General features: G+C 40.2%; 1 protein-coding gene across 2 annotated transcripts in view; it reads right to left on the bottom strand.

The window, feature by feature from the left end:
- Nucleotides 1-3,539: 3,539 nt before the first annotated feature.
- Nucleotides 3,540-15,785, bottom strand: part of dpysl2b (dihydropyrimidinase like 2b) — a 31,815-nt gene continuing 19,569 nt past the window's right edge. For both annotated transcript variants that reach the window (XM_079658002.1, XM_079658003.1), the window contains exons 7-14: nucleotides 15,320-15,388; nucleotides 13,726-13,846; nucleotides 13,037-13,193; nucleotides 12,817-12,958; nucleotides 11,646-11,816; nucleotides 9,503-9,682; nucleotides 9,163-9,328; nucleotides 3,540-7,319 (exon numbers count right to left, since the gene is read on the bottom strand). In XM_079658002.1, coding sequence (XP_079514128.1) covers nucleotides 7,228-7,319; nucleotides 9,163-9,328; nucleotides 9,503-9,682; nucleotides 11,646-11,816; nucleotides 12,817-12,958; nucleotides 13,037-13,193; nucleotides 13,726-13,846; nucleotides 15,320-15,388 — 1,098 coding nt within the window. In that variant the 3' untranslated portion in view covers nucleotides 3,540-7,227. The remainder of the gene's footprint in view (nucleotides 7,320-9,162; nucleotides 9,329-9,502; nucleotides 9,683-11,645; nucleotides 11,817-12,816; nucleotides 12,959-13,036; nucleotides 13,194-13,725; nucleotides 13,847-15,319; nucleotides 15,389-15,785) is intronic.

Here is a 15,785-nt window from a genome sequence, read left to right on the forward strand (position 1 = left end):
AAAAACAACTTTTCTGGAAAATGCATAAACAGCTTTTAGATTGCATTTCCATTAAATAACATAAAAATACTTTTTCAATGGAAGTTTGAAAAAATGTATGCTCTGGTGTGTACTATAGCTACAATTTGTCTTCTGGCAGCAACAAGCACAAGTCTTGTTTGAACTGTTTTTTTAAAAAGCCATAGGCTACTCAGCTTGAAAAGGTCAGTGCACTCTTCCGGTCAGTGTTCACATGTAGTCTGAAGGTGCACACAAAATCAGGACGCTTGTAAGTGTTACGGTTAAATAAACACAGTGTTGACGGTATGTTTTTTCACAATTTGGGAATAAAGTTTGAGTCGACCTTGCAATTGTGCAAAAGTATTAAATCTGAATGCATCTTTCATTCCTCAGTTAGCAGAACAAAGACATCGCAGAAGAGGCATAAACTATACGCAATTTAAACAGGATCAGGGCCAACAGACTGATAACGTTAAGGAGAGTGTGGGAGGCTTAGATTGAAGTGCAGAAACTCTAACTCTGTTATCAGGTATTTAAAAGCTTAACTTTGACTTTGATTCCTCAATGTATTCAAAATCAGAAAATCCCAAACTAATTAGGAGCACTAACACCGCAAAGAGGTTTGTTTGACCCACAGTGCCCCGCAAAGTCAAAGCGCAGTAATTGACTTCACAGTTTGTTTATTTTTTTTGACAAAATTAGCTTCTGTACTGTAAGGACACATTTAATTTAAGAGCGTTTAACCCGTCCTTACAGTTCAGCATCCTCTTAATCTCCTTATTAATAGCGTTGATTTTTATGTCCTGCTGTTCAGTTCAGTATGTTTTTGATCCTTCTTTTTTTATTTGTTAGAGTTATGAACATTTTTGCGTTTTCTGCACCGAACCTTAAAACAATGTTATTTCCTGTTCTTTGTTGTTGCGTGCAGTCTCCCGCTTTCATTGTTGGGGTTGTAACTTCTGTAATTGGAAACAGAGTAACAAAATACATTTTATATTAGGATGTTAATCTTTTTTAATCACTGGCATTTAGATTAGTAACTGTAAGTTTTACATAGTTTTTCTTGGTAACTGTAATTGATGAGTTACATGTATTTTTGATTTAATTACGTAACTCTGTTTCATGTAATTTGTTACTTTAAAGCAATGTTTTTGCATGTGTATCCGAACAGTTAGTCCTCTGTTAGTCTATCTGGTTTAGACCTTAAAAATTGAAGCCAGTTGAGGCCCTTATATCTTCCTGAAGTCAAACATGTAATAATAATAATAATAATACATTTTCATTCTATAGCGCTTTTCTTGAACCCAAAGACGCTTTACATTTGGGAGGGAGGATAGAAAGACGCTTTACGCTTCACATGTGTAGCCACAGCTGAATCTGACTTAAAGCCGTCCATGTGATAATGAATAGTTGCCTTGGGATGATAGAAACGTTGAATGTGGAGAAGTGGGAATATAAAATGGATGGGTGGAGGCTATTGACATGAAGGTGAGATGATGGAAAAAGTGAATATGGAAAAAAGCTTTGCAATGGATCCTACTGTGTCAATGTGACATAAACAGCCACTAGAGGGCTGTGTGCGACACTGAGCTCCTTTGGCAATAGGTAATACACAGTCTATGGTAATACACATAGTATGTGTCACAAAAACACATGATTAACAACAAAATAAAGCATATTTAATCATTGTATGGATGACAAATGATGCTGATCTCTCCAAAGGAAATTACATGTGAACTTGAGAACGATTTTTGTTTTTTTATTTTGGCTGCAGGCCGGATTCGAACCCTGGCCTCTACAGTGAGTACTCACCATTGGAACAAGACTTTGGCCTTTAACCACTTTCCTTTGAACACTGCAAGACAGGATAAAACCCAAAAAGAAAAAAGAGAAGCCGAAAGAGAAAACATAAATTATACTTTTCATTTGAATCTCAAACAGTCCATTCATCCAGTGTATATATTGTCTAACTCTCCTCTGAGGAAGGCCCATGAAAGAGCCTCTGAAGTACAATAATCCTTTAAGGTTGGGAAGTGTTTCAATTCATGACAGAGCAGGAACCTAGCGGGGGATTTTGACTTTAACGCTCATGGGAGCAGGCCTGGCAGGTTAATAGTTGCTAACCACTTATCCCACACTTTAACTCAGGCAAATTTGGCATTGATCCAACATGAGTATTACTGTAATTGTAAGTGCAGCAGAAGATGTGTCATCTAACAACTGATGGCATTTTTCATTCATTAGAAGTATGAAAAGGAAATCCCTCCTCCAGACAGTGGCAGAAAAAGCAGGAAGTGGTGAGTGAACAAGATGGCATTACTGCCCTCTAGTGTACAAACACTGAATGCTTCCTCCTGGTACTGATTCACTCACTGCAGTAAGCTGTCATAAACTGTGATTTACCACCCAGTTTCAGTGTTTTTAAAGCTACATTTGCAAACTGGTGGTTAAAACTGGCAACTTGTTGGGACCTGGTTGTCTTGTCCAGCTGGCATTCATCATTACGATAATAATATTTTGCAATTAATGAGTGTGTTGCGAACTAGAATCCTAAACATTGTTTGTTGTATCATACCAGATGGTTAGATGTAGATGCTGCTCTCACACAGTTTCTCTTCTGATGTTTGGAGGTATATCAATCAAGAACTCAGATTCCAGTTTTATCAGCTGTCATCCCTCTCTGGTTTATGTGGTTGCCATGGTCACACTACAAGCCGCAGTTAGAGGTGGCAGCTAACTGTTAGCAGGCCTTTTGCTTTGCCTATATTGAGGATTTTTCAAACAAAAGACAAAAGTACAAAAGTATGATTTCACACAAAGTAAATTCAACATTGTTTCAAGAATACTAAGGCTTCAAGCTGCACTGTTCATCTGCTACATATTCTTCCTATCATGATTGTTTCTACCCTGAGGCAAGTAAGAAAACAAATTCTGTTAATCTGGCCAAACCTTTTTTTTTTTACCTATTCTTCAGTGATAAACAAAGGAAATAAAAGTGTTTAGATCAAACTTAGAAAATGGATCACCAGAAGACAAATGCTTCTCACTGGCCTCTCAGGGCTTCCGTACAGCTCAGATCGAGAGCTTTGTGTTTGTATGTTTATAGATCGTCCAAAACATCTGAATTCTACACTAAATTACATTTAGACGTACTAGTTTACATGGGAACAGCACATCCAGGGGCCAAAAACACTGTCGTTCCATTGTTTTGCCTCTCCTTATATGATCTATAAAACCTAACAAAAAAACTATCTTAAAAAGTGACAGATTATGCTTATGGTAGTAATAATAATAATAATAATATTGGGAGGGATGAAACCCTCTTTAATGGTCACATGCACATGCAGAGCAGCACACACAGTAAAATGTGTTCTCAGCTTTTAACCCATCCAGGAGTCTAGTGGGCAGATATTGTACAGCGCCTGGGGACTGTACTCTTGAACCCTAGTAGGCCTACTCTTGAAATGGACTTTGTAAGTATATTTCATGAGTTTTACATGGAGCTTTTTATGTCGGAAACATAAGAAACAGAGACTGAATTCCCTTTTTCTCATTTTTTTTATTGTTTGTTGTCCATCTTGTTTTGTTTTTTACATCACCATCCATGGGATTTGACTCTTTTTCCATACTGAGCAAGCATCCCAGAAACCCCACAGCCACCAAGACAAATACCATCACACAGTTTCACTTTCACAAGGGGTGGGCGACTTACAGAGGGGGGCGAGGGGGTTTGGGGGCAAGAAGGTGTTCAACAGCATCAACAAAGGAAGCTCCTCTCAGCCTGCAGCACGTTGCGTACATACATATCACTCGTATACAATTAGCATAATATGGCATAGAAAAGCATTCCAGCCGACAGAGCGTTAAAAGGAGTATAAGTGTGTGTTTTAGTGTGTGTACGTTTGGGGAGGCATGGGACACGGGGAGTGGGTGCCGGTGTTGACGGATGTATTTTTTAAAAGCCAATTCTCCAGGCAAGGGTGCTGCATCACAGCAACTGATGTTTAGTGGTGTGTGTTTCGTCTACAGTCTGTAGTGCTTTTATTTCTAACCGATTCCTTTTTAAGCAGCAGGGGATTCAAAGCAACTCAGTAGGCCTACAGGATTATGTCGAAATGGTGCAGAACTGTCACAGAATAATAATAATAAAAAGCTGTGTGTGTGTGTGTGGGCGCAAAGCTGTTTCTAATAGCGCCAGGTCAGCACTGGTTGCGAATGGCAACCTCCGACCTGACAAGCGTTGCCATGACAAACAAAAAAACAGAACCCTGCAGGAGTGGAGGGGTCTGTCGCCCCGGCAACAGCCAGAAACATTAAAAGAGCCAAAAAGGGAGGGAAGCAGGGAGGCGGATAAAGACTAACTGAAAGGAAGGAGTGACGCGGAAAATACAAAAATACAAGCAGCATGCAATAACTCTCTCAAGAGCTACGTTTGCTGCCAGATTGTATTTGTGTGCTGGACTTCGCCTCCTAAATCTCCACCCACATACTCTACCGCCTAAAGCAGCAGAGAGAAATAGTGTAGATTAATGTGAAACTCGCTGGTCGGGGTCAAATTCCCCACTCCTGACTGACTAACATCTTGTTGTGTGATGAGTAAGTTGCCGTGGAAATTAAGTTTCCATTTCCCGTTCCTATCTTTTCACATATTTGAATGCTTTCATTCCCCCTGCTGTGGATTCTTTAAATACATATACACCATGCGTAACACTGAAAGACTTTGTCTTCTATACGTTTCCAGTTAGATCAGAGGGAAAGTTAAAAAAGTGTATGAAAGCAGACAGACGTGGTGTATATCTAGCCTACAGTATGTATGCATGTGTGTGATTCAGGGTTCAGTAAAGCTAACGCAAGCTCTTAGGGGCTGCTATAGCGACAAGTAGCTCTTCACCACCCTGTTGACTAAAATTAAGTCGGTGATAGTAGTATAGAGTTAAAGTAACTGGGGCCTCATTACAGAAAAATATCCTAGCTGCTTGTCCTATCTTAAGTAAGTTTCAAACATATGAATGTATCTTACTATCACACTGGAGAAGCTTAATTCATGGCCATGTCCCATCTTTTTTCGGATCTAATATCTTGTCTTAAGAAATCATAATACCTGTACATTGGATTCTGCCTGAATCTTTGATTAAAATGTACTCAAGACGGATCATCCACAATATCAACTGCTCTCCCTTGTCATCGGCATTGTCTATCTAGCTCTTGTTCTATCACTGTCATCAGCTAGCTAGGGAGAGCTAGCTAGCGTACTATCATGGAGGGAAAAAAGAGACACGTTTTCCTAATAAATAAGTGTCATCATAAGGTTGGTTGGAGTGGCCTTTCATGCATCATATTTGATCCGTTCCCTGCTTTCATTGTCATACAGACAGCAGTGCTGTTCATTTACATGTAGGACAGAGTATGCCATCCTAACTTAGTAGGCTATAGTTCTGAAAGTAAATACTACAATTCAGGTTTGTATTTGTAATCCCTATAAGTAGTTAGGAAACATGTTTCTTGCATGTCATCCTAAACCGAGATGAGATTCTGTAAAGAGGCCCCTGATCCCTTTGTGAGCCTGTCACTCCGTGTTGAGTCATGGGGGGAAAAAAGCCTGCAGAGAGAAGGTGACTGGAGGCCAAGACTTCGTTGACACAAGAACTAACACAGGAAATCAGTTGCTTGGCTTAATGAAAACCAGATCACGTAAAAAATAAAACATCAAGTCCACAACAGTAAGCAGTGCTTTACAGGAGCCTGCTGTGCGTGTCCCATTCCTCGCACATTAACACTGCACAAAAGTACATTAGCTCATGTCTACTTTCAAGCATAAATCAATAGTGCTCAGCCCTTAGGCACCTAGTTACAGAATGACACTAAAAAGCAGTTTGACAACAAGTTAAAAACTCTAAAACATTTCAAGATATCGAGCATTTTTCGACTTTTCAGGGGCTCTACCGGTAGGATAGGCCCTATGAAAGCACAAACTCTGGCACCCTTGAATCGGTTTATCCTGGCTATTTTACCAGGATTATCAGTACAACTTCTGTGGGTTCAGGCACATAAAGAGTAGAAAAGAAAAAGGGATTTGGATGAGTATAAAACAGTCACATTTGGAGGAGGAGAAACATTCTGTATGTAAATGCACTGGTTGGTGAAGGGACAGTTAACGGGCTGACTGACAGCTGTCTATCAAAACCGTTATAATTACAGGAAACAAACTGGGGAATTTGTAGCAGTGAATGGCACCTTTCCCGCACCTCTAAGAGTTATCTAATAGGACGGCATTAAGAGACAATAAGGCAAGGAAAGGTTTGAAGTGACAGCGAGTACAACTTTCTCTTTCCTCCCTAAATCTTTCCTACAATTCTCCCACTTAACAATGGCCTAACGCTTAAAAAAACCGAGGCATAAAGCTCTATTTACTACCTGCCCAAGCTCCTTCTCCTAACACTCACAAGCTCTAAGGCAGCTGCCAAATATGGAATATGGTTTTTTACTTATTTAGCTTAGCAAAAGGGAAACATGAGATGAGAGCCAGTGCAGCCAGAGTCTATAACCCAAATCAAATATTTGTTTAACCTCAAGGCCGACCTCGTGGCTAATAATCAATTGGAAATGGATCGCAGCAGTGTGTGATGGATGGCGGTGCACTGGAAAGGGAAGCAATTCAAATGCAACACAGTACAAACCACAGATACTCTGTTCTTGCCTCCTGAATAAACTGTAAGACAATTTCAATCATCCAGCTTGACCTATTAAAGGGAAGCTAAGCTAGCTTTGTACAAATGCTCCATTTAAACTACTCCCCAAATGAAAAGAAACACAATGGACATCCTGCATGAAAATGTTCCTCTTCTCTTAATTCAGTCCCACTTGACCCCCCTAATAAACAACAAAAAAAACATTAAAAGAATACAATGGCAGGGAGAAAAGTACGGTATAAAAAAACAAAATAATGCAGTCAAAAGTGCTCAAATAAGGAGTATTTCATTTTTTCATCATATGAGGCAGAATTTTTTTTTCTTCCTTCTTTTTCTAACTGTGTCCTCTAGGATCCGGTTTTGGGGAGGGGGAGGAGGGTACGTGGTAAAGGAGGAGGGGAAAGATGGAGGCTGACGGATGGACCGGTGCTGGGAAGGGTTTGGTTCCCGGTGTCGTGATTTTTCTCGACCCCTCAGCTCCTGTCGGCCGACCCGTCCTCCGGTCTTTGTTTCCTCCTAAGTGGCCGAGGGCGGACCCCTAACCCAGGCTGGTGATGTTGGCCCTGCCGCCAGGGGGGGCCAAGGTGCGCTGGGTGTTCCGGCGAGGAATGTTGTCGTCCATCTGAGCGCCTGTGAGATCAAGAGGAAAGATGGGTATTCAAAGTTGTGTTTTTACTTGGTTGTTTAAAGGTCTCCTATCATACTGTTTTTCATCGATATATTATAGGTCTCAGATATATACAAAACATGTCTCTGAAGAGTTTGGCTCGAAATACCAAACAGATCAGGGGGGGGGGGGGGGGGGTTACCTTGGTTGGTGATTGGCTAATGGTTACACAAGCCCAAAAAATTGTTATGACATCATAAAGTGTCCAAAATCTGATCAGCTCATTTTCAGACAGGTTTTTATATAAATGGATCAGGACAAAAAGTGAGAGAATCTTTTTTCCTGAAACTTTCAGAATCTCTTTACACAGAGGGGACACATGGTTATGTATAAAAAAAAACACATAAGTGGACTTAGCATAATAGGTGACCTTTAAAATTGAATGTGGGGAATTCCATACATTTCACAACTAGTTCACTGGACTTGGTCAAACCTACGGAAGCCCTAAGGGGCATTTTAATTAATAAATAGCATCTCTTTTTTGTTATTTCTTTTCTCCAGGATAACCTTCTCAAGTGTTTTTATTTAATTCTATGAAGTAAGGTAGTAATGTGCTTTATCAGGTGATATTTTTTTGTCAGGATCACTTTTAGAGCAATCATAACCGGTTTACTTACATGTGAATCCAGGTTAATTTCTCCATACACCTTTATTAATAGGTAATATTTACCTGCATGTATGCATGTAACAAAGTTTAATATAAACCTACAGAATTTAAAACATGGTGTGTATATTTTTTTGCATCTGTTTTTTAACTCAAAAAAAGGAGAGAAAAATGATTTAGGTCAGACATAGAATAAGGATCAGGGATATCATAAGTGGTGGGGAAATGTATTCCATGCATTGATTCACTTCTGCACTTCTGTGTTTAACTAAACTAATGTCTATCAGAAATCAGTACTTTTTTTTATCCTGCGAGAAACTTGCTCCATTTGAAAATAAATACAAAATATATTGAAAATATTTATATGAACACAGGAAGGGAGATGTTTATGTGCAATATTTAAACGAACGTAAGAGGTACATTGTCGATTAAAAGATAAAATAATAGGAAATTGAATAAATATTGTTCAAACTGAAATGCGCTTATTTAATTACAACATGTATTTTACAATATACACTAGTGTTTGAGTACTGATAAGGTATGATTGCTGAATTGCACCGCCAAGCAGGCAGGGTCAGGGGGAAAAAAGTGATGGAAATTAGCTGGAGTTCAATAATGTGATTGCAGAGTTTACCTTAGCTGAACTCTTTATGGATTTCATGTAACCATGCCATGAGAGAATCCAATAGTTTGCAGTGACTCAGATGGATTGGATTTGGTTCAATATTCTCTCTCCTGAATGCTGGTGTGGTGGAATGCTTTACGTTTCCATGTGCAAAGAATAGATGCTGAATGGTGTCCTTAGCTCACTTCATAGATGTTCATGGTACCAATAAGCAGCACTATTCAAAAGTACAGTAGTGCACTTGTTCTAATGCTGGGGATATCAGGCTGTGTAGTGTAATCATTTTACGACTGTAGGTAGATGAGTGCAAAATAGAAGTTTGTTATTTCCTTTTGTCTTTTCAATTGAACCAACATAACAGACATTAATTGCAAACTGTGGTAATTAGCAATGTATTTAAAGAGTTTAAAGCAAAAAGCCCAAAACTATTTTTGTCGGTGGGGGGGTTATATTATAAGCAAATAACTTAGAATATTCAAGATAACAGTGGATAAATGTAGATCAAAGTGGTAGATTGATTGAAAAAAATAATTTAAAAAATCATTCATTCACAATAAATTAGCTGATCAGAACTGACCGGAGAGGCTGAACCCAGACTGGTGCAGGTTACGGACGGGCTGGCTGGGCTGCTTGGCCGGCGAATTCTTGGCGGAGGAGGCAGGGGTCATGGTTTTGGGGGTGACGGACACCTCGCAGACTGGGCCATCATACAGACCTCTGGGTACACCCCTCAGCTCAGCAAGCTGGATGCAAAAAAGGACACAACATTCATGGCAGTGAGAATAAACAAGAAATATCTCTAAAAAGCTGCTTCATCCCCCAAAGTCCTAAAAATGATTAATCCTTAGAAATTGCTGGGTGTGGAGTTTTGCCTCCTATCTAACTCTAGTTTATGTTAGAGAAAACTAGTATGTTACCCTGCTGCGAGCCTTTATCCTCTTGTAGACGTAGTCGGGGAAAGGCTTGCGGGCCACGAAGCGTCCCGAGCCTTCGATGGTGTGGAGGTTCCCTTCCTCCAACACGATCTTCCCCTGGCTGATCACCACCAGAGGCCCGCCGCGCACCTCCGTGCCCTCAAAGATGTTGTACTCCACAGTCTGCAGAGAAGGGAAAACATAGATAGAGTGTGCGAAAATGAAGTGTGAACATCTCAGTATAACACATTTCATACACAAAGACAGGTCAGTACAAAATCAATCCACTATCCTTGACATTAGTTTTTGATGAAAGTGGGTAAATTCAGTTTGTGTGGGTTTGTTGTTATCTAAAGTACGCCTTTATGATTTCAGTCTCCAAATGATAACTGGATGCTGGGTTCATGTGGTGCTGGAATAATCGGAAAAATTAGTTTAGTAGAAATGTCACATGTATCCCCCTAAAGTTGGAACAATAACCCAAAAAGCCATATGGTATTAGGTTGTAAGTTATCCAAAAAAGTAAGAAAATAGTATTGGCAATAACCCTGTTACAAGTAATCTTCTATTGAATTTAGGTAAATCATTTTTATCCCAGCTGCTTCTACTTCAAACTACTAATGAAGATAGATCCTCACAGAAACACATTTTAAGCTGATTCATCTCCAGCTGATTTCCCATCATCATCATAAAGATTTAACATCGGGCTGTATCTGGGAAAGTTGCCGCTTTCATTCACAGCTTTATCCAAAAATCTCCCTCAGACTTCCTCTGGAAACTTGCCACAGAAATATTGATGCACTTTCCAGCCTGTGTGTTCACAGATGATGCACGCCACCGTTCAACATTGGCAGAATGTCGATGGATTACAGAGCACTTGTGAAAGGAGCTTAACTGATTTAACTCGAACAGAGATGAAAGCGATTCGCTAGGCAAAAATAAAAGGCCTGATGTGGTAAACAGACCTCAGTTCTCAGACCAGAGGGGGAAGAGGAAGGAGATGGTCCTGTGAGGGGTTTGGCTGTTTGGCTGTGTGTGGACAGGGAGGGAGGGGAGGTTGCTGTGTGACGAATTTGGACGCTGTATGAATGCTACTGGAGCTGAGGTCATGGCAAGCTGGTGGAGTCTGAGAGCCTGAAATGAGATCACCAGAAGGCTGGGCTATCCTGTGACACACACACACACACACTTAAAATGAGCAGTTTCTCCCTTGAACATTGGTCGATTTTCTGACCAAGCGGAACCAAAAGAAATTAAAGAACATGGGCTTAAGCAAACTGAGTCCAAGGACATACACAGTAATAGTCTCTGTGACACACACACACACACACACACACACACACACACACACACACACACACACACACACACACACACACACACACACACACACACACACACACACACACACACACACACACACACACACACACACACACACACACACACACACACACACACACACACACACACACACACACACACACACACACACACACACACACACACACACACACACACACACACACACACACACATCCGCCTGCTAACAATCAGAAACGATGTGTTCAAGTTCCCTGGCAGATCTTAAGGATGACATCACTCCCTTGACGCTGTGTGAGGCCCACACCCCGTTCAACGGTCAGACGTGGATACAACCAAAAGTGCACAAATAAATCAGTGGCTCTGATGTTAGCTGGATTCTAATAATAAATCAAATATTTTTTAAAAGTATTTATTTATTTTGAAACTAAATAAATGTTTTTGTACGAATCAAGGATGTATATCATTGACAATCACTAACCTGCTTGGTAATTTTTAAACTTTTGGAGTTACGTTTCCATCAAAAGTATTCATATATGTATTGCACCTTGTGGATAAGTCAAAATGAGTTGCATTATTTTCAGCTACTCACTCATTTTTAGGGCTATTGCTGCCTGAATGTAAAACACCAGTAACCTGAAAAGCATTTAAAAGAATCCACTATTTTGAGAATGTCAAAATGTCTGACTCTGGATTTATCAAAAAAAAAGCCCTGTGGGCAGAAACCACATAACAAACACACACGTGGCTTCAATATTTGACGTCAGGTGGCCTCAGCATGTGTAAATATTATTAGTCATGAAACTCTGAGAGAGGCTGGTACCGAGTTGTGGGTCTTGGCAGAGATGATCTTGGTGACGTCGGGGTCCCACAGCACCAGGTCGGCGTCTGAGCCCACGGCGATGCGGCCCTTGCGGGGGTACATGTTGAAGATCTTGGCTGCGTTGGTGCTGGTCACCGACACAAACTGGTTCTCGTCCATCTTACCCGTCACCTGGAATCAATCAGAACTGGGAGTGAGAACAGAATAGGAACCACTGTCCCACTTTCATTTAGTCCTGTCAGATCTGATCTACTCCGTGCCATAACTTTTTTCACATGTTTATTCAATCATTCTTGCTCAGTACTTCAGTTACAGTCATTTGCTTATGTGTGTTATGATGGATATGCATTTTTTTGTGTGCATGGTTGTTGCGATGTTTTCCCCTCTTGCCTGTGTCATGCTGCCGGTGCATGTGTGTTGTCAAATTGCTCTACTGTTAGAATTTAATAAAAGGCGAAATGCTAATGAGTTAGACAACATGCAAATGTAAATAGCATGACTACATCTTTCTGGTTATTTTAAATCCAATCATTTGATTTTGCAAAAGATGAACTATTTGATTGGTTTGATATTGTCGTTACATATATGGTATGGTATCTATATTTCTTGCTCCTTTTTTGCATGTTGTGTATTTGCATTTTTCTGCATATTTTTTACAAGAAGATTAGGCAACACAAATATTTTTGTTATACCATTTGTAGAATTACATTTCAGAGATGCTGGGTGAAATTTGTTCCAGACGATGCAGACATTTCTTAAAATTCCAGAGCCCTTTAAAGTCCAAAAATCAACATTTAATGAAATTCACAACATGCATTTGAAAAAACAGATAGACTGCTTGAACCAATATTTGTTGTTGTTTAGCCTTTCAAAAACAATATTGTTTAGTGTGGTCAATCAATGTACTGCTTTCATGCTTGCTGCTTAAAAAAGGAGGCAATTATGACTTGTAGGAATTAAAGAAAGCTGAAAAAATGTATTTGATTGGATGATTAGCTTTATTTAAATTGAGGATTTTGTTCAACAATTGTGATGACATGATAAAATATGACGGCAAATGTTCAAAGCTTGATTCAAAAACCTCAATAAAAGCTTCAGATATTTTTTTGAACAGCATTAGAAACAGCCCTACTATGGGCTTCATTTTAAAAAATTGTATAAAAATACATACCACACACTTGTCCCAGATGATAGACATCCTCTCCTCAGTACCATTGACGCCTTCAGGGATCAAGCTGAAGTCGTCTTTGCCCACGGCACGCTGGGCCGTGTTAAAGGGACAGTGCGCACTTCCTGTCACCTGCAGGTCACCACTGAAAGAGAAAGTTAAGTTGTCACACAAAGTACAATTTGTCATTAGGATAGTTCTCCCTGTTTGGATCCTCCCTCACCAGGACAGCAGGGAGTTGAGATAGTCTGGTGTGGTGGGGTCGGGGCTCAGGGGGGGGGAGGTGACGTAGGCCGCTGCCTTGGCCCAGTTCTTGCTCCAGTAGTGAGAGCCGTCTGATCCCAGGCTCGCAGTGATTGGCTCTCCGTAGACCACAGTGCCTGCAATAACAATCCCAAATGTAACACCAGTTACTACACTCCTAAAATGTGTGAGTGTCTGTTTTGATGTCTCTGTTTGGCAGATACACCGCATGAATACACTTTAAATTCAAGTTATTTCAGGAGTTCCTAGTCCAAAACCTAAGATTGAATAGTGGAAACCCACAAATTAAGTGTTTATGTGAGTGTTAGTGGGGTAGATTGAGGATTTGTTTTATCTCTTTGGTTTCTAGGTTTGGAAAAGAGACATTAATAGGCTATTTTGATTTTTTTTTCTTTTTAGGTATGGTTGTTTGAGACACCCATGCTGCGGGATGGGTATGGAACCAAAATACACATAAAAAAATGCATCTTATACGTTTTTCTTACATGAACTTTTCTTAATTTAGCATACCAAATGTGATATTTAGGTGACTTTCTTTTCGACTATAACACAAACAAGGTAGGTATCTTCTGAAATCTGATCTATCCCATTTAAATGGTGACATATTGCAGGAAATGATGGATTTGATTTGTGTATTTTGAGTCTCACCCTTCTTCCTGGCCTGGGCGATGACATCAGCAGCGCTCTTGCTCATCACCTTGGTAATGTAGAGAGGGCAGTTGGTCTGATTGGCCACCGTCACAGAGCGGTTCACAGCCTCCGCCTCCACCTGCACAAGAGAGGGGACAACAGAAAGTGGAGGGATGATATTAGTTTGATATTCCACTTGCATACTTTTTTATTCAATACTGACCATCTGACATCTCCATCATTTCCCTACAAATATTACCTCCACAGCTCTTACGGTTTCCCCAGTCCTATGGAAAATTCATCAATTCCAACTTTAAAACATTCGGGTTGTTTTGAACAATACTTCAGACTTTCTTAAGAATTAAACACAAGACCAATACACAGATAAAGTGTCGATCAAAGTGAGTTGAAAAACTGGCCAACATGAACTTCGTAAACAGCCTTTGGACAGCATTCTTAAGAGAGTAGATCCAGAATTATGTTGAAAATGTAATCATTTTGGGTAGACATTAGCTATGTGCCGAGAGATTAAAAAGAAAGAAAATGAACACCACTCTCATCTGTACACCATTTATGAAACAGCTGGTTAGCCTAGCCTAGCTTAACGACTGAAAACAGCTAAAGGAAGGGACTGAGAGTTCATCATTTTGACTTGTTCCACGTGATGATAAAGGGGATAATATGTTATGTAGTCCATTGAGCTTTGGACAGAGTCATGCTAGCTGTCCCCCCCAACTCCAATCTTTGTGCTAAGCTAAGCTAACTAGCTCCTGACAGGATCTTTATATTCATGGTAATGACACGGCAAGAAAGCTTTAAAATCAGATTTTCATCCATAGCAACAAAAACAAGCTAAAACACTTAAGAGAATCCTGGCAATTTATTTTGACAAGTGAGATGGCAGGATGGTGATATTTCTGTGACACACTAACAAAGTGTTCCAAGAAGTAAGAACACTCTTCTTTTGGATCATACTGTATAATATATTTTTGGTGGTCTTTTTTGCCCAACCACCAACGTTGCTAATAACAGTATTATTAAATCCGTAAAATAACAGCTTGGATTACAATCAAGATTTGATTAACCTAAGCAGGAATGGCTCAGTCATGGCAACTTCCTGTAGGGTGGTGAGAAACCCTTTATTACTTTACTTAAGTGAAAGCATGTTATATCAACAGAGGACAATACATGCAATTTATTTTATTTGAAGAAGACGGACAGTTCAATCATTAAACCCAGCTGCCATAAGTCACACTTCATATTTCAATCACTACTTTGTTCCACCGTCTGAATGTTCATGGGTAACAACCATGATGCATGGCAAGGATGTGCTCTTAACTGTAACGCCTCTGCGCTCCCAACAGGAATTTTCAAGTTAAATATATGGAGGTGGATATGAAGCGGATGTTTACGTTTTTGCCAAGGCAGCGAGAAACCCATGCGTCAGTGTAAAACTGTCAAACAACGTAAGGCCAACAGCTGGGAAGCTTGGAGAGGTCAAATACCCTTCGAAGCGGGGAAAGGACTCAAGAGATTAATTGATTTCTCACTTCCCAAAGTCACACCAGATTGAGGTGGGTGGTCAGTGTCCACAGAGCTGAACCTGTCTTACCTCCTCAGGGCGGCTCAGCACGTGTCCCTCAGGCCCAGTGATCCCCTGCTCCAGGATCTTCTGCTGCTCCTAAACACAAACAAACAAATCAGCCTGGAAACGGGAGATATTGAGTCCTGTCGATGTGCATGCATCAACACTTAAAGCCTGAGACTCCATTGGTTGACTTAATGCCATGATGTAATCATGTCTAGATCAATTCATCAGGAAGTGAAAAGGCGCCGAAGTAATTTTTTCATAATCGCCAAACAGTGGTGCTACCGCTGTGTTAATCTCATGACATCATAGGGCCCAAAAATACTTTCCCCCCCCATTGATTAACATTGGGAAAGAGACGTCTGTATATAAGCAGATAACTTGTTCACAGCTAATCCAACTACCCAGTTCAACACTCGAATAGCCCTTAGGGTTGGGTCCTTGTGAGATGTGAAATGCACTGAAAGCAGAATCAAGACTTATTTTTTCC

The sequence above is a fragment of the Notothenia rossii genome (genome assembly GCF_949606895.1).
Source record: "Notothenia rossii genome assembly, chromosome: 11".
NCBI classification, from domain to species: domain Eukaryota; kingdom Metazoa; phylum Chordata; class Actinopteri; order Perciformes; family Nototheniidae; genus Notothenia; species Notothenia rossii.